Source organism: Balearica regulorum, chromosome 23, assembly GCF_011004875.1.
Source record: "Balearica regulorum gibbericeps isolate bBalReg1 chromosome 23, bBalReg1.pri, whole genome shotgun sequence".
In the NCBI taxonomy this organism is placed as follows: Eukaryota; Metazoa; Chordata; class Aves; order Gruiformes; family Gruidae; genus Balearica; species Balearica regulorum.
The window spans coordinates 7726745-7746659 of NC_046206.1; the positions used below are offsets into that span (position 1 = coordinate 7726745).

General features: G+C 56.9%; 2 protein-coding genes and 1 long non-coding RNA gene across 6 annotated transcripts; 1 reads left to right on the forward strand and 2 right to left on the reverse strand.

The window, feature by feature from the left end:
* Positions 1–1132: 1132 nt before the first annotated feature.
* On the forward strand, positions 1133–11242 carry SLC37A2 (solute carrier family 37 member 2). Of its 3 annotated transcripts, XM_075774592.1 has the most exons (20): positions 1133–1283; positions 3539–3620; positions 3717–3804; positions 4139–4217; positions 4400–4535; positions 4974–5050; positions 5131–5297; positions 5681–5718; positions 5952–6134; positions 6307–6397; positions 6479–6541; positions 7017–7102; positions 8014–8062; positions 8350–8423; positions 8920–8998; positions 9109–9206; positions 9534–9598; positions 9875–9923; positions 10455–10487; positions 10966–11242. In XM_075774592.1, exons 1-18 carry the CDS (start codon positions 1225–1227, stop codon positions 9915–9917), a joined length of 1557 nt encoding a protein of 518 aa, XP_075630707.1. In that variant the 5' UTR covers positions 1133–1224; the 3' UTR covers positions 9918–9923; positions 10455–10487; positions 10966–11242. The 3 variants fall into 3 exon arrangements, with proteins under 3 accessions (XP_075630707.1, XP_075630706.1, XP_075630708.1); XM_075774591.1 differs by lacking the exon at positions 10455–10487; XM_075774593.1 differs by lacking the exons at positions 9875–9923; positions 10455–10487.
* Positions 9196–14385, reverse strand: LOC142604910 (uncharacterized). Of its 2 annotated transcripts, none has more exons than XR_012838757.1 (4): positions 13687–14385; positions 12915–13043; positions 12105–12289; positions 9196–9759 (listed from the first exon to the last, which is right to left on the reverse strand). It is a non-coding gene; the product is annotated as an uncharacterized LOC142604910 (long non-coding RNA). The 2 variants fall into 2 exon arrangements; XR_012838758.1 differs by lacking the exon at positions 13687–14385 and adding an exon at positions 13281–13295.
* Positions 14386–16241: 1856 nt separating this feature from the next.
* TMEM218 (transmembrane protein 218) lies at positions 16242–18940 on the reverse strand. The gene is made up of 3 exons (XM_075774601.1): positions 18788–18940; positions 18599–18704; positions 16242–16784 (listed from the first exon to the last, which is right to left on the reverse strand). The coding sequence occupies exons 1-3, from the start codon at positions 18895–18897 to the stop codon at positions 16650–16652; spliced, it is 351 nt and encodes a 116-aa protein (XP_075630716.1). The 5' UTR covers positions 18898–18940; the 3' UTR covers positions 16242–16649.
* Between the last annotated feature and the right edge of the window lie 975 nt (positions 18941–19915).

Below are 19915 nucleotides of genomic sequence, written 5' to 3' on the forward strand. Positions count from 1 at the left end.
CCCTTGCAGGGGTTTCTGGAGCAAGATTGTTTTTACCAGGACGCTGCTTTTCCTCCCAGAATTTAAAATCCACAGATTTTTCCCTGGAAAAATGACACCGGTGTGGTAACGTGTTCCTGGACAGTGGTTGCATTAATATTTACTCCTCGCTGTTCCCCCTCCCGCCACCTCTCCAATATTAACCGCGGCAGGAAGGACGGGTGGCCGAGCGTGCCGGATGATTTCTTCTCCCCGTTACCGTCCCGCCGGGTGCGAAGCAAACCCACGACCCCTGTCCGGAGGTAGCGGGGAGGCGCTGAGCCAGGGGACGCTCCTCCGTTCTCCTTGGAGAATCATTCACCGATTTATTCGTGCCGCTCAGTGCTATTTATTAACCGCCGTTTGCGTCAGGGGAAGATGCCACGGACCTAAGAAGGGGTGTTGAGGTGGGTTTGTGAAGGGCAGGATCTGGCCCGGGAGGTTTTTGCATGTGCCAGGGCTGGGGAGAAGCGAAGGGTTAGAGCTGTGAGTGTGTGTTTTCAGTGATTTCGGGGCAGCTGAGGACACGCAGTTCCTTGGCAGGTCCCCAAGCCCTCGCTCCTGCCCCGGGGACACCCATTCCACACCTCGGGGTGGCCCCGAAAGGGCTGTGGGCTGGTTTGGGGCTTAGCTGGATGGTTCAATAAAGCCGTAGCTGCTCCTCCACCTCACGGTCTGCTCCTTGCTCAGTGGCCCGGGGGTGTAAATGGGGTCCTTTGAGACTGGGGGGATTCCTCCTGGCCTGAAAACTGGGGGAGAGTGGGACCCTCCCCAAATTCCTGTGAATAAACCCAAAAGTGTGGCTGGCGTGGCTTTGCCAAAACCAGGGCACCAAAGCCCTTTCGGGTGGTGATGGAAAAGTTAAAACCAGCATTTTTTTCTGGAAAAACAGCACCCACGGCCACTGCTGCAGCCCTGCAGAGGGGACGGGGTGCAGGTGAGTTCCCCCTTCCCCGCTGCCCGGCTTTGCTTTTCCCTCCTTCGAGTCAAATTTTTAAGTTGATTTTTGTTTTAACCGGAGCTGGGGACCGGGGGGACGCTCCGGTTTCGCACCTCGGGGCTGGAGGAGAGGCCGGGCAGGGGCTGCACCCGGGCACGGAGACGGGGCCGGGGCGGGACCGGGGCCGGGCCGGGGCGGGGAGCGGCGGCCCCGCGGGGCGGTGAAAAGGAGCCGCGGGGGGACCGGCAGCTCCGCCGCCGCCCGCCATGAGGGCAGCGCTGGCCCCCGGCGTCCGCCTGCTCCGCGCCCTGCCCCGGGACAGCCGGTGAGCGGGGACCGGGGGGGACCGGGCCGGGGGAGCGGGATGGGGACCGGTCCTGGGCCAGAGAGCCGGCCCCGGGATGGGGACCGGCACCGGGATGGGGACCGGCAGCAGGATGGGGACCGGCACTGGGATGGGGACCGGTCCTGGGCCAGAGAGCCGGCCCCGGGATGGGGACCGGCCCCGGGATGGGGACCGGCAGCAGGATGGGGACCGGCACTGGGCCAGAGAGCCGGCCCCGGGATGGGGACCGACACCGGGATGGGGACCGGCACCGGGATGGGGACCGGCACCGGGATGGGGACCAGCCCAGGGCCAGAGACCCGGCCCCGGGATGGGGACCGGCAGCAGGATGGGGACCGGCACCGGGATGGGGACCAGCCCAGGGCCAGAGGGCCGGCCCCGGGATGGGGACTGACACCGGGATGGGGACCGGCAGCAGGATGGGGACCGACACCGGGATGGGGACCAGACCGGGGCCAGACAACCAGCACTGGGATGGGGACCGGTCCTGGGCCAGAGAACCGGCCCCGGGCCGGACCCTGCCCTGGCCCAGGGGTCACTTGCCCAGGGCCCAGCATCGCCCCTCGGGCACCGGGTCCACCGTGAGACCGGACCCAGCGCAGCACCGGCACCGAGCCCAGGGGTTGCGGCATGACCCAGGAACCCCGTCCCGGGCTGGGGGCCCCGAACCCGTGGGGCTGGGCAGGGGGGAGGCGGAGGCACCCCAAGACGGGCAGCGGTGCCCGGCGAGCCTCGAGCCATCCCTTCCCATGTGCCAGGCCCTCGCCCTCAAAATTTGGTGGGATGTGGCTGGCGCAGTGAGCCCACCGGTTCCCCCGCCTTTTGGCGAGGTGGCAAGCCTGCTGCCAGTTTAATTTTATTTAATATATTTCTTTTTTGGCAGCCTGTTGCCAAACAGCTGCCATGCTTTTCCAGCAGCTGTAATTTTCCCTGCCACAACATGTGGGGGTATAGAAAAAAAACCCAAAACAACCAAACCCAAGCATCTGGCTGAGCCAGGTACCACACATGAGGTTTCTCTCCCCCCCCACTGTGCCCTCTCTGCTCCCCAGATCAGCCCTACAGTCATCAGCAGTGATTTTTTTTTGGGGGGGGGGGGGATGTGGTGTTTTGTTGATTTTTTTTTTTTTTTTTTTGGGTATAAACCAGCAATTTTTCAGCTGTGGTGCAGTCACGGAGCCGAGAGCTGATCTGGATTTGCAGGGTGTCTGTAATCGCTGCAGTTTCATGAAGAAGTGAAACTGCAAAGAGGAGCGGGATGGGCTAAAACTGAAAAAAAAAAGGCTTTTTTTTTTTTAAATAAACTTGGAGCAACCCCGTGACACATCTCGATGCCGCAGTGCCCCGACTGCTCGCATCCTCTGCATAAAACCCTCTGCACACCCCACACCCCCCCCAAAATGCAGGATGGGGGTCCCTTGGCAGGGCTCACCCCACTCTGGAGGGTACCACTCCCCTTTGGGATGCTCCAGGCTTTCTCCATTGCCTTTCCCAGGAGCAGCATCCCCCTCCCCGAGCCCACACCTCATTTTCCCCTTATTTCCCCCCCATTTTCCTGCAATTCAAGCAAAAGGGATAAAGTCCCCCGTCCCTGTCCCCCCCTTTTTTTTTTTTCCTTCCCACCTTGCCTTTAAGTAACGCCAGGCCTGATGATGAATCAGCCGTGGTCTTGTGCCCTGTTTCCACCCATGACGCGGGGAACGTGCTTGCTCACCCTGCGGTTTGCCAGGACGGCAGCTCAAGGAAGGGGGAAAACACCACTGAGAGCTTCCTCCAAAGCTCAGCTGATCTTTTTTTTTCCAGCTGCATCCCTGTTTTGGGGGGGGCTGCTCACCTCCCCCCCCAGCTCGGCTGAGCTGGTTCAGCTCACCGCTCGGGCAGAATTGTCCCTGTTTGTTGTCGGGGGGGGGGGGAGTATTTTATCGGGGAAACAAGCAGAAATACGCCAGTTTTTTCCCTTTCCCGTGTGTTTTAAGACCCCGCAGGTTAAATAGCGCTGGAGCAGCCTGTGTCAGTCCAAAATTTGCATCCCAAGCAGCTTCGGCCTGGCCCAGTGCTGGGTCTCATCCCCCCTTAGGTGATATTCTTCTCCAAAAAACATGAGTTTTGGGCTGAAAGAGCACGGCTAACGCTGAGGCTGGAGATGTCCGAGACATCCCCAGCAGGCTGGGCTTTGTCACCTCCCCCCCCATCCCCATCCTCATCCCAACCCCTCTGCTCGCTTTATCCCGCAGGTATCGGGGGCTGACGCTGGTGCTGACCTTCCTCTGCTACACCAGCTACCACCTCTCCCGAAAACCCATCAGCATCGTCAAGGTTAGCTCCCACCCTGCCCTGGGGATGTGGGGACATGGGGGGGGGGGTGGTGGTGTCCTCGAGCACCCTGATTTCACCCCTTCTCTCTCCCCGCAGAGCCAGCTGCACCCCAACTGCTCAGCCTTGGGCCCGAATCCCCACAATGACTCCAACAGCAGCACGTGGTGCAGCTGGGCGCCCTTTGGTAAGGCTGAGCACCCCTGGTCACCCCAAAACCCTCACGGCGGGTGAGATGGGCACCATGCCCTAAGCCAGGTCACGGCCAGAGGGTTTGGCAGGCAGCCGGCTGCTCGTTAGGCACCCGGAGGTAATTAAGCGGCCTGCATCTGCCCCATGCTCCTGGGCCAAAGGGCAGCAGCAGGTGGTGAAATTAGGGTCGAGACGGCACTCGGCCATGCTCCAAGAGCCCCCCCCAGGGAGGAGGGTTTTGGAGATGGGGGACGAGGACGAGCCAGCGGCCACAGGGATGGAAAACAAGATGGGGCTGTGGTGACATGGCCCTGATACTTCTTTTCCAGATGGCGGCAACTACAAGGAGCTTTTTGGGGCACTGGATAATGCCTTCCTGGTGGCTTACGCCATCGGGATGTTTATCAGGTACCCATGTCCTTTGCACCCCTTTCCCTACGCACGCCAGTTTGCACCAGTCCGCCTGGAAACTGGTTTCCATTGGGCTGAGGTCACGCTAATGGCAAAGCAGCCGGGTGCTGGGATCCGCTCGGGATTTGGGCAATAACACCCATTGGCGGCATCACCCGTGCTCCTCCCTCTCTCCGCAGTGGCATTTTCGGGGAGCGCCTTCCCCTGCGCTACTACCTGTCAGGGGGGATGGTGCTGAGTGGGCTCTTCACCGCGCTCTTTGGCCTCGGCTACTTCTGGGACATCCATGTCCTCTGGTACTTCATCGTTGTGCAGGTGCGTTGTTTGATGCTGCAGGACACCCAGGCTCTGGATTTTACTGCTGCAGCCACATCCCGGTTTTTTTGATGGCTTTCGGGGACCAGAGCGGCCCAGTTCCTGAGCGGGAGAACGTCAGGCATTTCCACTCCCTGCATAAACCCGGTCGCGTGTGGCGTGGGCGCCGAAACCTGTGGGCGAGCCCGTCTTGCCGAGCAGGGCGGGCAGCTGGTTTGGCAACACCAGCCGCTCCCAAGTTAGCCACGGGAGCGATGCAAATAGCTCCAGCAGGAAAAAAACCAAACCCAAACCGAGTGTTTTCTCGCCAGCTTTGGGATGGGGGGTGGCTATTTTTGAGCCCGGCTACCCAAAACAGCGCAGGGGCTGCACTCCAGGGATCCAGTCAGCGCTCGCTGGATGTCGCGGCACCGTGCGATGCTGCCTGTCTCTTGCCAGGTCTGCAACGGGCTGGTGCAGACGACAGGCTGGCCTTCGGTCGTGGCGTGCGTCGGCAACTGGTTCGGGAAGGGAAAGTGAGTGTTTCTCCGGCGTGTCCCACCCTGGTCCCAGTTGGCCACCCTGGCACTGCTGACCCCAGCTCTGTCTCTGCTAGGAGAGGCTTAATCATGGGCATCTGGAACTCACACACCTCCGTCGGCAACATCTTAGGGTCGCTCATCGCCGGCGTCTGGGTTTCCTCCGCCTGGGGCCTGTCCTTCGTCGTGCCCGGCATCATCATCGCTGCCACGGGCATCATCTGCTTCTTCTTCCTTGTGGAATGTGAGTGGCAGGATCTGGGGCACAGCAGATGACCGGCGTAACGCCGAAATCAGTGGGACTACAACTTTTCACCTTACCTGTCTCCAAGCATTTTTGGCAACCCCAAATATTTATTTCCAGCTTGTGGCAAGCAGGGATGCGGACCTGACCACCACAGGGATGCTCAGCATCCTCTGGGGCCACCCAAGCAGGCTCATCCCCTGTGCCGCTCCCTCCCCTCAGTTTTTGGGAAGCCCTTTGGGATTTTACCGGGGTTTTTTGCTGCTGGGAAGTGGGTACCTGGAGACACAGCCCATCCCCAGGGGTTCCCAGCCCTGTGTTTGTCCCCAGTGGGCGGAGCAGGGCTGGTCCAGGCTCTCATGAGATCTCCTTTCTCCCTGCAGATCCCGAGGACGTCGGGTGCAGTCCGCCCCTGCATCACGTGAGTCAAATCAATTCCCAAAGGGCTTGTCCTGGGCTTGGTGGTCGCTCAGTTTGCAGCAAAATAGCCGGAGTGTCAGAAATAACGTCAGAAATTACAGCAACGTTATCGCGGAGGATCCTCGTTGCTATTCCGGCGTGAGAATCCTCCAGGTCCCGTCCCGGCAGTGGATCTGATGTTTCAGCCCCTTGCAGCAACGAGAGCCTCATCTCCCACTTTTGGCTTGCTTTTAGATGGCCTCTGATGAGGAGGACGCTGGAGGGGTGACCTCCAATGAGAAGGATCCTGAAGCTGTCACCTCCAACGAGGGGCCGCTGAGCATCTCAGGCCAGAGTGGCGCGGATCGCTCTGACAGCCCCAAGGGACCGGCTGAGGACCCCGAAGCTATCAGCTTCCTCGGGGCGCTCCGGATACCCGTGAGTCGCAGGATGCCCCTCGCGTCGTGATGGGGATGGAGGAAAGAGCAAAGCCAGGGCAGCTCACCCCATCAACGGGGTGCCCACCGGGCAGAAAAACGGGGGAAAACTCCCCCTATGGAGGAGGCTTGGGAGAAAGAGGCTCCTCTGATGTCTTCTCCTCTTCTCCCAGGGGGTGGTGGAGTTCTCCCTTTGCCTGCTCTTTGCCAAGCTGGTGAGCTACACCTTCCTCTACTGGCTGCCCCTTTACATCGTGAATGTGGGTGAGTTTTTGGGAAGCAGGGTGAGGTGGGAGCAAGCCTGACAAGGGGAGCGTCTCCTCACCCCTCTCCTCTCCCTCGCAGCTCATTTTGGTGCCAAAGAAGCTGGGGACCTGTCAACCCTCTTTGACGTCGGGGGCATTTTAGGTTCGTGACGTACCTGGGCAGGTGGATCTGGGATGATTTGGGGACAATCCTGGCTTTGATGGAAGGTCCCCTCCACAGAGCACTGCATCGAGGTTTATTCAGCATTCATAGCACTCAGCAGGCAGTGAACAGCCCTTGCTTTTATTTTACCATCCAGGTGACCATTGCAACACGTTTCCTCGGGTCTTGCTTGCTCAGGCTCTCCTTTTTCTTAGAGAAATAATACATTCTGGAAGCATGGAGTGGACCAGAGCTGCATGCAGGTGTAGGGAAACCATCTGCAGGGAGAAAGCGGTGTGGATAAATCAAAGCTCTTCACTCTGATAGTATTATACGTAACCTTGGGGGTGTCTCGCTGAAAAGATGGGGCAGGAAAGAACATGACGGTGCAGCATCCTGTTGGATTTTGGGTTAAGCCAGGGTGAAGCTTTGCCACTGGTGTGGCATGACCGACACCTGCGACTCCTTCTTGCAGGCGGGATCTTTGCCGGCCTCATCTCTGACTACACCGGTGGCAGGGCCACCACGTGCTGCGTGATGCTGGTCATCGCTGCTCCCATGGTGCGTTGTCACACGGAAAATAAACCCAGTCACGAGGTTTTCCTCGCCTCCGGCTCCTTTGCGTCATGGCCGCCTTTCTCTTCCCGAGCGCCCGGGATGAGCTGGTCATGCGCTTGGCTGAGACAAGAGCTGGGATTGAGCCGCCTGCCCAGATGCTCCAGGGATGGACGTCCAGATCTGGGGGCTGGGAGGGGATTGTAGAGTCCTTGACAGCTGAAAAACAAAACCCTTTACAGTTGTTTTTTTTTTTTCCCCTCCATCCTGCCATAACACTGCTCTGTCTTAAAGCCTTGAGGGTCCCATTGAGCTGGTCCAGCTTTCGCCTCTTTGCTTTGCATCCCGAAAGCCTCCGTGCTGACGGCTTCATGCTCCGCTGGCGCTTGGACAGGACGTCCTTCCTGAGCACCTGCGTGGAGCTTGTTTGGCTTTGCTGCTGCAAAAAGCGCAGCTAATTAGCTGTAACCCAAGCCTGGCTGGCGCTGGGTTGCGAGCCTCTCCCCTCCGAAGAAGCTGGCGCATGCCGAAAAGCAAAGAGGCCACGTCACGTCCGCGTCCCCTGATAGCGCCGGCGGGGCAAATTACCGTCTGGCTTCAGGCGGCGGGGAGGCGCGTGAGCCTTGCTGGGCCATAAATCGCGGCAGCACCTCTGTTTGCCAGCTGCCAGGTATTTCATCTGGCAGGCAGACAGCGGGACGCGGAGCCAAGGGCGCGCTTGGCTCCCCATCCTGGCTGGTGCTCTCCTCTTCAAATGCCGCGGCGGGCGGGGGGGGTGTGCGTGTGAAGTTTGGCGCCAGCGGTAATTCAGGTCCCCACTTTCTCCGTCCTGTCCTCGGGGTGCCGCGGCAAGAAGAACGCTTGGGGAAAACAGCCGGAATAGCCGTAAACTGGTTCATCCTGTGTCTCTCTTCCAGTTGTTCCTGTATAACCACGTTGGCCAGAATGGCATCGGCACATCGATAGGTAAGGAGCTCTGCAGCGCAGCCAGCTCCCGTCACCGAAGGGAGAAGGTGCTGCGGACTCACCTGCCTTTATTTCTCCTCTCGAGCCGGGCTCCTGGCCCAGAATTTGGGGAGGGTGGTTCCAGGTGAGCATTTGCTGCCTGCTGGGTGGGATCTCTGGGGGAAAAGGGAGACAAGCAGGAGACAGATGCGCGGTACGGGGCGAACAGACCCAGAGTCCTGCTGCTGCCCGCACTTAAAGACTTAATCTCTTCCGGGGTACCTCTGCGGCCGCTTCGCTCCTCGCAGCGATGCTGATTGTCTGCGGTGCTCTGGTTAACGGGCCCTACGCTCTCATCACGACAGCGGTTTCGGCAGATTTGGTGAGTTGCACCTCGGATCCCTCGCCCCAGCTTCCCTGCACACCCAAAGGCTGCTCCCTCTCTCCTAGAGGGATATTTGCTGGAATTCTTGCATTTTAGCTTTGTTTTCTGACACCTCTGAAGCCCAGCGGAGAAGGGCAGGGCTGTCACACCTTGTGCCATGGCCACACGTTCCCTTAAACATGGCTTCTTTTCCTGTTGCTTTTTCACCCTGTCTACGCGACTCTGCTCTGGCCCTGATGAGTCTCCCTCTAAGCACAATCCCAGGGGAAAAATTTGCTGGGAAATCACCTGGGATTGCTGTCCGCTGTTGGCATTCCCGGTTTTGCCATGGTTTGGCTGCAGCCAGTGTCCGAGTTTGATCCTTCTCGTACATCTCTGGGTCCGATGCAGGGAAATTGCTGCCTGGGGCATCAATGGCCTCACGCTATGACTTGCCAGCTGTGAACCCCAAAGCCGCTTTTCCTCCTTACATTTTGCTCCTCCATCCCTACAGGGAACCCACGAGTCTCTCAAAGGAAACGCCAAAGCCCTTTCTACCGTCACAGCCATCATCGACGGCACAGGATCCATAGGTACATGCATCCAGGGAACGCCGAGCGCCAATTTCTCCTGGTGCCGCAGTGGTGGTGGGCACTTCCCAAGCACGGGGCATCTCCTAACGTGCCTTGTGCCCCCCTCGCAGGTGCCGCGCTAGGGCCACTGCTTGCAGGGCTCATCTCCCCCACGGGCTGGAATAACGTCTTCTACATGTTGATAGCAGCCGACGTCTTGGCTTGCCTGGTAGGTCCCTCCTCGGCAGGACTCATTTTGCTACGCTGGATATTCAAGGGCTCCCTTACAGCCGCTTGCTCGCCAGTGGAGGGCAGGGACGGCCCTTGGGAGACAGCCAGGCACAGGGTGAATTGCAAAGCCCTGTGTTGACTCCAAACCTTTGCCTCCATTCACTCGGCTTTTCCTAACGACCTCCTCCACACACGGTTTTAGTCCATGCAATCTTCCCTAGGAAGAGCCTTAAAATTTATCTGCCGGCAATGGAAATGCTCATGCTGAGGCTGGTGGCTGCAGAGGGTCGGCCCCATGGCTGATCCTCCACCTTTCCTCTTGCAGCTCCTCGCTCGCGTGGTGGTCAAAGAGGTCCGCGGGTGGTGTGGCTGTATGGCGAGGAAGAGAGGGTACGTACGTACCACCCTGGGGCGGCCTCTGGTCCCACGATGCCAAAACATGGCGTCGATGCTGCTCCGGAAAGACGTTTGTTACCCCTTGTTGTCACTGCTGCGTCTCCACGCGGGCATCACGTCAGGTTTCGTAGGGCTGTCTGCCCGACGTCTCGCTCCTGTGGGCGCAAAGACATTTCCACCTTAAGCCAAGGCAGCACCCATGGGATTTTATCCACCTGTGCCTCATAAAACACTCTCGGTGCTAAACGTGCCGTCCTTGTGTCTTTGTAGCTCTAGCGTGCAGCTAACAGAGTCAGTGCTGGACGGGAAGTAGCTCGGTGTGAGTATCCCTGCTTGAGCCCTGAGAATTACATGCAAACTTAAGCCCGATTCACCTCGATTTTGAATTTTGCTTGGCAGGCTCAGCCTAGCAACAGCCACTCTGCTGATAATTTAAGGGCCAAGATCAAGATTTGGGATCAAATCATGATGGCTGGGGAAAAGAGTGCAGACGGGCGGGTGGGCAGCGCATCCTGGTCTCCGGCTGACTTACGAAACATCAGCCCAGATGCACGATTAGCAAAACATTGATTAATGCACTCAAAATGGCCAAATTTATAGCCTGACTTGCCCACCCATGCTAATGAGCTTGATTACACAGAGCGTGGGCTCGCTAATCAAATCTGTGGCCAAATCACTGCAGCAAGGGTGTAAATAATCTCTGAATCAGCGCTGGCCCATCTCCAATCGCCACCGAAGCCCCCGCGCGAGCACCGAGGGACAAGGGGCCGCAGCCAGTCCCGGTGGTGGGGGTGCCAGACCCCAGACCTGCTCCCACGAACGTTCGGTCCTTTATATCTTGTGTTTGCAGGTGAAAGACCAATAGTCTCGGCCTCGCGCTGCGGTAAGTGCGGCCCAGATCTTCTCCGGCCGCCGGTGGAGGGCTGTCAGGTTCCGCTCTCCTGTGCTGGGGCTGGCTGGGGTGAACACTATCCTGGCCGGGTTGGCACCAATCCCATTTGCACCAAAATCCGGCCATTTTGTGCTGAGGGGAAGCAGCTGCCTCAGTCTGTGGAAATACTGCAATGCCTTTGAGGGCTTTGGGGAGCGCGTTGTCTCTGGAGCAGCTTACAGAGAGGAGGCGCAAACACTGAGGGGTTTTTTTGGGGGATGTTTCAGCTTTGGCTGGAGACCAAACGGTGGCTGGGTGTCCTCCTCGTGCCTGCTTCTCCTCCGGGCTTGTGGTGCAGGTGGGGCTGGGGTTGCCCAGCAGAGCCGTTTTTCATTTCCATCTCTCTGGCAGCACTGTGGCACCCATCGCCGATCCCAACACCTGCCAAATGGCGCCTGCCATGCTCAGTCGCTCACTTCTCTCCCTGCAGGTTTAAGGAGTTTTGACATGCCCCCACCATGAGCCGCCCCGAGCCAAGAGGCCCGGAGGGAGGAGAGAGGCTGGGGCGCGCCGGGGAGCGCCTTCGTCTCAGCAGAGCCAAGGCACGGCCTCAGGCACGGAACGGCCCCACAGGCTCGTACTGCCACCGTGGGTTTGCTTCGGAGGGAGGCAGTGGCGAGGAGCAGTCTGAGAGCCCTGGCTGACTGGTTTTCTGGGCCGATTCTTCACCGTCGGCTGTTTTTATTAATAAAAATGTGCAAAAGCTGTGCTGCCACTCTGTGCCCTTTCCTGGTGGGGCTCGGCCAGGTCCGTGTGAACTTGGGGGAGATGACTACACCCCTTTTCTTGCTTTTCTCCACGTGCAGCCTCTCGTTCGCAAGCCTGCCCCATCCTGGCACTCAGTATTTCACGATATTGGACCAGGAGGGCTGCCACATGGACAAAGCGCTGCTTATTCTATGTAGAGAACATCCCCAAGCTTTTCACTGAGCCCAAATTAAGTTGGTTTTGCTGCTTGTCTCATCCCACTGCAAAAAAACCCACCCAAACCCCAGCATTTTTCCTGATTGTTATGATTCCTAATTCATACCATTTAGCCCCAAAAGGACCCATAGCCACGCATCAGCTGCTCAAGCACTGTGGCTGCTCTCCCTCAGTCCAACGTGGGCAGCTGATGGTCTTCGTTAGACACCTCCTAATTAGGAGGAGTCGTGCACCAGGCGCCCGGGAGGTTAAACCGCGCCAGGCTGGCCATGCGGGCTCCCTTGGGCAGAGGTGGGTCTGGGAGGCCCCCGGCAGCGTCACTTAAGGCGAGGGCCAGCTGTGAACTCTTGGGGGGGCCCCCAAACTTTGATGCACAAGGGGCTGGGGCGCACAGGGTGTTCGCGAGCCCTGGGGTGCATTTCCCCAGCAAGAAATTGCGCCTGGGGCAGGCTCCAGCTCTCTGTCCAGAGGAGAGCAGCGCCGGGTGCCAGGGGCTGCGTTTATACCTGGTATAAATCTGAACTAATTGACTTCACCTCCTTGGATCTTAACCTGAGGAGAAAACATCTGGGCCTGATGTGATTTTATTAAGTGCTGATTTCATCAGCAAAGGGGAAAAAAAAAGAAGAGAAAAAAAAAGAAAACCTGCTGGCCGGTTGGATCAGCTCCCTGTAAATCCCTGCAAGGTGATGGAGCGGCACGGGGGTGGGGGAGAGCAGCAGCTGCATGTTTGAGGTGGTGGTGGCCTTCAGTCGCCTCCACGCTGACCCCTGGGAGCGAGCAGAGATGCTCAATGGGGCTTTGAAAACTCGCCGGTTGCCTGCTGGTCCCTGAGGGAAAAAGCAGGAAAAAAAATGATGGGGCAGGCAGATAAAAGCAAAATCCCCAATTGCCCCTTTTTCCCAGAAAAATAACTGCCCCTCGGGGCAAACCCCGATGGAGCCAAGATGCCATGCACCAGGCTGAGAACGGTTATTTCAGTGCACACATGACTGAGCTTTCTCTTTTGCCATCCACCTTGTGGGGGAGGACAGTGGGGTGAGGCTTGAAACACATTTTCTAGCAAAAAATCCCACAAGCCCTGACACATGCAGGAACTTATTGCAAAAGCAAGTTGGTTTGGTTTGGGTTTTTTCTGCCCCCCACCTCCTGCCTGTTCTTTCAGCTGCTCCAGGACAAATTTAGGCTTGGGCCACATCCCGCTCGTGTTTGGAAAGTCTGAGCAGCTTTGGCTGCACTGCCAGGAGCGAGAAGAAAGGGCAGACGGCCCATGACTGTTTTAAACTTAAAAAAAAAAAAAAAAAAGGCAGCAAATGCCAAAGAAAACCCCAGATCTCGCCGAGATTTTAGAGATCGAGGGGTGGGTGGGAAGGCAGGGGGGATCCCCTGGGTTTGCCTCAGCCAAAGGACTTTAAATCGAGCCGAGCTCCTCCGGGAGAAGTCTGCAAGACTCACCTTGTCTTGTTCCTCCTCCGCCGGAGAAGGGGCCGCTGCTTTTCCCCCTCCCGCGAGCCCCTTCAGCGCAGCATGGCGGCGAGGGAGCTGTGCGAGCCAGGAGACCATGAACATGCATCCACTGCTGTCCTGCAGACGGGAAGAAACATCGTGCACGAAACGAGCTTGTTAGGATCACATTTGGTAAATGCGGAGCTTGGGTGTTTTTCTATAGGTGACACCGCACCCTCCCCCCAGCGACACCGTTTCGGCTGAGCTTTGCCAGGAGAGGCGGCGAGGGAAGGGGCTGCAGGTTTGGAGGAACGCCAACAGTCCGCCGAGCTGCTGTGAAGGTGAAGAGGTGGCTGGGGCACGGTCCGTAATTACCTATGCAAGGAGCGGGCAGCGAACGCTGAAGGGCTTTTTAATTAGCAGCCAAAGGCAAAGCGGGATTCAACAGCAGGGAAGCTGAAGTCAGCAAAGTCAAGGTGGAAATAAGAGGCCAGCTTTTACCAGTGAGGGTAATTAACTGCCGGCAGAGCGCAGCACGAGGCGTGAGGAATTGCCGTCATTCAAGGACCTTAAATCAAGGAGAGGAGTTTCTCCCGCAGACGCTCGCTCTCCCTCCATCCCCACTCGGGCACCGCTCACCGCCCGGCCTCGGGCAGGAGGGAGCAGCTGCTGAGCCTGGGATAAACTGGGTACCGGCATCCTGGAGTGGGAGCATCCCTGCTTGTTTCTAACGAAGCAGGCAGGGAATTTAGGAAGGAAAAGGGCTGTTTTCCCGCCTGACCTGAAAGCTTGGCCGCCCTCCTCCTGGCGCGCGCGGTATCTTGTGCAAACATCCCTTTTTGGCACGGCAGGCTTCTTTCGCTGGGATTTAGTGGAATTTTTCGCCTGCACGGGGCTGGCTCCTCAGGCCACGGAGCATCCGGCGCTCCCACCTTGCAAGAGGAAAACTGGGATCGTTTGCTCGCAGTTTTGGGAAAAAACTGGGCTGGAGTGGGGCTCCTTGGCTATACCATCTCCCAAGCTCCCAACACCTCCACCAGCAACTGAGAGGTTGGGATTTAAGCCAAATCTACCCTCCTGCTACACATTAATTGCAAAAAAAAAAAAAAAAAAAAAAAAAAAAATCAGGGTGCTAGGCAGATGTGCTAGCAAAAGGTTATCCTCCAGGAGCCGAAGGTTTGGGAGGGGGACAGCAAGGAAAAAAAAAATAAAAAAAATCACCATTTGGGGCTGGCTGGAAAGCAGCTCAGGCTCATACCAATTCCTTGACGCGGTCTTTCCTTTCCCAAAAATAAACAGGAACCGTCTGGAAAGCCCCTGCGCGGGGAGGAGCAGAATTGCCCAGAATAAATAAATACATGGAGAGAGCCGGGGTTGAGTTCATCCAGCCGGTTGTTCCCAGCTGCCAAGGGTGGCGAAGGATGAGGACAGAGCTCGAAATGTCTTGGGGGGGAAAATGAGAGCACGTGGGGCTCTTTCCCCAGTTAACGGGATTTTTGGGAAAGCAGCCTCCTCACGCAGGAGCCACCACGTCCCCCCTGCAGCACAGCTTTCCCCAAAACACCCCTCGCACAATGAGCCTTTTGACCGATTTTTAGTTACAAACAGATTAAGGGGACGGAAAAAGCAAGTATCTTGGGCTTATCTACAGCACAAAACTCAAAGAAGCTTCACATTTCCGCTTTTAGGGTTGTTTTTTTTAGTGCCCCAGCTGCTTTTCCCACAGCTTCCCCATTTGTCGGGCTCGGAGCCTGGCAAAATGCTGCCGTCTCTGGCTGGCATGGTTTGCCCCCGCAGCCTCACCGAGGCTCTGCGAACCAGCCCGCTGCTCTCGCACAAACACAGGGAATAAAGACACAGCAGGCACGGAGCCGGAGTGAGCTGCAAGACTAGCTTTGTGTTCATAAATGTTATTAAGATGATGAATTAAATATGAATTTTGTTTCAGGCGTAACTTCAAAATCACCAAGAGACCCGACACGCTTGTGTTGCATAAATGCTCGGCGTGTTCCTTAACACGCTAGTTCAACTCCCTTGGACCTAGGCTTCAGGATGGGAAGGGATTGAGTGTTTACGTGGCTCGAAAAGTAGAGACACCTCTCCTCTGGCTTTTTTTGAAATGTACTTACACGTTTTTCGCTGACCGAGTTAGGGCTCCTGGGTGCTGGGGCATTTTCTGCAGGGGAAGTGCTGTCTCTGAGCCCACTAGCTCTGCCTTATTAATCTTTCATGTCCTGATAGCGATATTTTGTGATTGACAGCTGGCAAGACAGGGCTGGAAGAAGCCAGACAGTTCTTTTATTTACTGTTCACCATCTTCAGTTCAAAATGAAAAAAAAAAAATTCTCTAAAATGAGGGGGGGGCAAAAAAAAAAATCTGTACAAGAGCTGTGAGTTTCTTGCCCTCAGGTTTTTGGCTATATTGCCCCTGAACGCCGCTCAGGGCTGCGGCGCTGTCTGGCACGTCAACCTCATAGCCATGAAAGGCTGAGCGGCTTCATCCCTCCAGGGCTGGAAAACGCAAGCCGTAACATAACTCACCTCACCCAGCTACCGCGGGGCACCTGCGGGAACCTCTCCTGGCGTGGTACGGATGATGAAGGCTCCTTCTCTGCTCCAAAATGACCGTGACACTCTCCGGGTCGCTGAAACCCCTTTTTTCCTGCAAACGAGTTAAAAGCCTTGTGATTTTTCACATGAGAAAATAAACCATCGCTGGTGAGGGATGGCTAAGATGGCACAAAGCAGTTGTTAGCGGTAGTCAAGTACAGACATCCAGCCTGCGCGAGCCGCTGCTATCAATGGATTGATTTGCGCGCCGAGCTGTCTGCCAGCTGATGGCTTGGCCTAGCCTCCCTGCTTCGCTTCACAGGGCTGTTCCTCCCCATTTCTGTGAAAAAAGTAGGGAGAAAAATGGGATTTGACCCCATTGCTGCTGCTGAACAACATAAAAAGTGTTTTTTTCACCCCTACGAGGAAAGGCATCGGAGTCAACTACTGGCTTCAGCCAGGGATCTGTAGCGTGAACGATGTTTTTGTTTTAGGGTAGCAGAAACTAAGTTTTCTGCTCCCCACCCAGGATGGCAACTCAGGGTCCCAAGTGGATTGTTGAGCGCAGGGAGGCGAGACCTGACGATTTTAATTTGCCCGTTTCAGGATTATTTCGCACATTGTTCCCTCCCCACTCCAAAGGCTCAGGCTTCCAGTCAAAGGGACGATCCCCAACGATCCACAACCACATGCCAAATTTCCAAAAAACCCCACGTCTGTCAGGCGGTTTTCCAAGACACTGTCACCAAAGGTGACATCCCTGAAGAATAAATAAATGCTGAGCCAGGGGTTTCTAAGAGAGTTTTATTAAACTAATGTGAAAAAGGAATGATAACAAACCATCTCTTGTGGTTAACAATAACAAACCATCTCCGCTCAGTTCAACTCATTGAATCAAGTGTAGTACAAAGTGCATGGATTTCAACTCTCCTGTAAAAGAGAAGAGAAGAGAGATTAAAACACCTTTGCAGTCTGCAGAGGCTTTAACTCCCCCCAGAGAGGAAGGTGCTTGTGCTTAGTCCAAATTTTGCTTTTAAAGATGAAAGATGCAGGGCTGGGTGCAAGCGACACGCTTCACTTGCTTTGCCAGCTCTTTCTGAGCTCGGAAAAATCAACGTGTTCACCTCCACAACAGTCTCCCGGTCTCCCTTCCTGGTTTACTGCCATGAAAATAGGATTTCCTCTTTGCTGCCGCTAGCTGCTGTGGAGCGGTTTGGCGTGCACCGGCTCCATGAGGTGGTAAATCAGTAGCAAGAACAGGCACCCAAGCACAACCAAGCTCATCATGGCCAGAAGGACGAAGCGGCCGATAAAGAAGGTATCCACGATCTGCGGAAAATGGGGAGAAAAAAAAAATAAAAGTGACCACAACACATGTCACAGTGTTGGTCTGCTCCAGGAGGGAGCATGCCACGTCCTGGAAAAGAGGGCTCGCCAAGAAGATCGCCCCAGGAGGAAAACCTTGGGGGTTCACGCAGATTTCTCCCCTCACTTTTCATTCCCGACACGAGCGCTCTCTGTGGGAAGTGGGGTGCGCGACAAGCGATTGAAACAATCCCGCTCCTCTGAAAAAAGCCACTTGTGGGAAAGCTAACGTGGAGGAAAGGAGCAGCACAGTACCAAGCATGGGGAAGAAACATGAGTCAAAACCAGCAGCAGCTCTCCCCAGCCACAAACCTCCTGGCGCTGCAAGGACCTGTGCACAATTCTTCCCTTTTAGAAGGGAAATGGGGAAAAAAAGAAAAAAAATTACAAAAAGAAGACACGGCAGCAAGGCACAATGAGAAGCCAACCACAAGAAGGCTGGTTATGAAATCATCCTCTCGGCCCCTGAGACTACCCCAGAGCTTCGCTCACCCCTGGCTCAGTTTTATAAATCGCATTAGCACACACTCAGCCTTGGCGCTGCTGCAGAAAGAGTCTCTTGTGAGCAACGCGTTGGCTCCTTCTGCACGTTTCACTTTTTAATTAGCCAATTAGCAGAGTTTCAGTGCAGGAAACCCAGGTCATGTATTATTGATACTCAGGGCAGGTCCAGTCCAATTGAAGATCTGAAAAAAAAAGCTTTCCATTTCTGCTGGCCTCCCAGGCACAAACATGCACTCAGCTGCCCTTCATCTCGCTTCCAACCTTTACATGAGCAGGTCCCACACAAGGCAGAAAAAAGAAAAAAACTTACAAGGATGTTTAGTAGGGATTTACACAGATCAAGATCGAGAAGAGCAATAATTAACGTGCATTAATAATAGAACAGAGGAAACGACACCTAAAACGCCACAAAACTTCGTGTATTCAAAGCTTGAAGAGCTCTGGGAAAGCTCAAGACGGCTGTGCAGGCAGCCCGAGGAGACCTGAAATCGGGAGATCCCCATGCCTGACAAGGGGCTGACTAAAACCACAGATGGCTCCACGCTTGAACATAGAAATAACCTTTGAGAGAGCCAAAGAGCCATTAAAACAGAAAACGGAGCTGGGGGAAGTGAAAGGCTGCAGAATTAAGGAGAAAATTATCAAAACGACCTGCCACGTGACTATCGGCGTGCTCCAAGGTGTGCTGGAAGACAGAGGCAGACGGGGAACACGCAGAGAGCCAGGACCAAGCTGTGAAAGGGGATGGCAGAGCAGGAGCAGAAGCTGCTTGGAGCTCAGGGCGGAGCTGGGAAGGATAAAAGTACGAGGGCGATTCCTGCACAGAGCCCCTTGTGCCTGGAGATGGGGGCTAAAGCCCACGGGTCACGTATGACGGCACGTAAATACGGGATTTTGTTAAGGAAATGAACAGATCCCTGCTCTGTGAGCGACACGGCCTGCACTGACAGGAGCCTGCACCGGAGCAGGAGCCGCAGGAGACAGAAAAGGTAGTGCAGGGCCAGCCCCGAGGAAAAGGCCCTTCCCCGGGGCCGTGGGGCACCCCTGGGGCCCATCCCTGAGGTAAAGGCCCATCCCGGGGGCCTCAGGGCAGCTGCTGGGGCCCATCCCCGAGGTAAAGGCCCATCCCCGGGGCCTCGGGGCGGCTGCTGGGGCCCATCCCCGAGGTAAAGGCCCATCCCCGGGGCCTCGGGGCACCCACGGGGCCCATCCCTGAGGAAACGTCCCGTCACCCCCGGGCCCGCTCGGCCACGCAGGCCGCGGTGTGGGCTCACCTCGGCGGCGGCGGCGGCTGTGGCCGGGCGCTCGTCCTCCCGGGGGAAGAGCAGCAGCGCGGCGCTGAGGATGGCGGCTCCCAGCGTCACCAGCACCACGGCCAGCCTACGGGGAGAGGCGGGCGGAGCGGCCTCAGCACCGGGCCCGGCCTGATCCCCGCTCCCCACCCCTTCCTTCCCGCTGCTCACCGGGCCCGGCCGGAGGCGCGGGAGAGCGCCAGGCAGAGCAGCAGCGCCAGACCCCAGAGCAGCTGCAGCACCAGCACCCCGGGCCCCACACCGAGCACCGTGCCCGCCATGCCGCTCCACCGCCTCTTCTCCCTAGCAACTGCGCCGCGCCGCAACGGCTGAGCCAATCAGCGCTGCCCACCGCTTGTCCGCCGCTTTCCATTGGCTGTAGGGCGGGGCGGGGGGCGGGGCCGAGGTTTTTCCCGCGCTGTGAGAGGCGGGGCGTGGCATCGGGCTCCGTGCACCCCGGTCCCGCTCCCCGCTCCCCGGTCCCGCTCCCCGCTCCCCGCTCCCCGCTCCCCGGTCCCCGTCCCCGTTGCGGTCCCCGTCCCCATCCTCCCGGCAGCAAGGCGCTCACAGAACGCTCCTCCAGCCGCTGGCCGGTATCCCCATTCCCATCCTGGAAAGCGCCTCCCGGTAGAACGGGAATTTCCCCCACCCCTGGCTCCCGTTGCAAACGGATCGGTGCTTAATTAACCCTGCGTGGCTCGTTGCATAGGCTGTGCCACCGGCCTAGCCGCCAGCCTGCTCCTGCCCACCACGCTGCAGGGAGCACCTCTCTCTCTGAGCAAGGTTTCACCCCCCAACCCCAGAAATTTAGCTGCCCGCGCCCCCAGAATATTTAGGGCCAAAATCAGGCAGGTTTGGTTAATACGAACACGGTTGGCTACAGCAGGGTTTTGCACCGCTGTGTGACAGCCGCACCGGGGGCTGAGGGCCTCCGAGCCAAGCCAAGGAGGTTTGTCAGCGCACCGAGCAGCTTTTAATACCAAAACAAGAGGAATTTCCATTTTCGACCCAATTTTCTGCCTGTTTCTTCCCCATCGCATCTCGCCCATCAGATTCCGGCCGGTAGTCGCGGCTCGTCTACCAGTTAACCTGGATAAAAGTAAATACGTTGATATATTCAGTTTTTCCTCTCAACTACTTGAAGTCTGACGGTACTTTGCATAAAACGTCGCGTAACTGATGTTTTCTTTCTGTCATTTCTTTTAATGGGAGGAATAAAACGGCGATTAATTATGCTGCGCGGCACCGACCTGCCTTTTCCTGCGATGAAATCAAAGTCGCCAGCGTGACATCAACCAG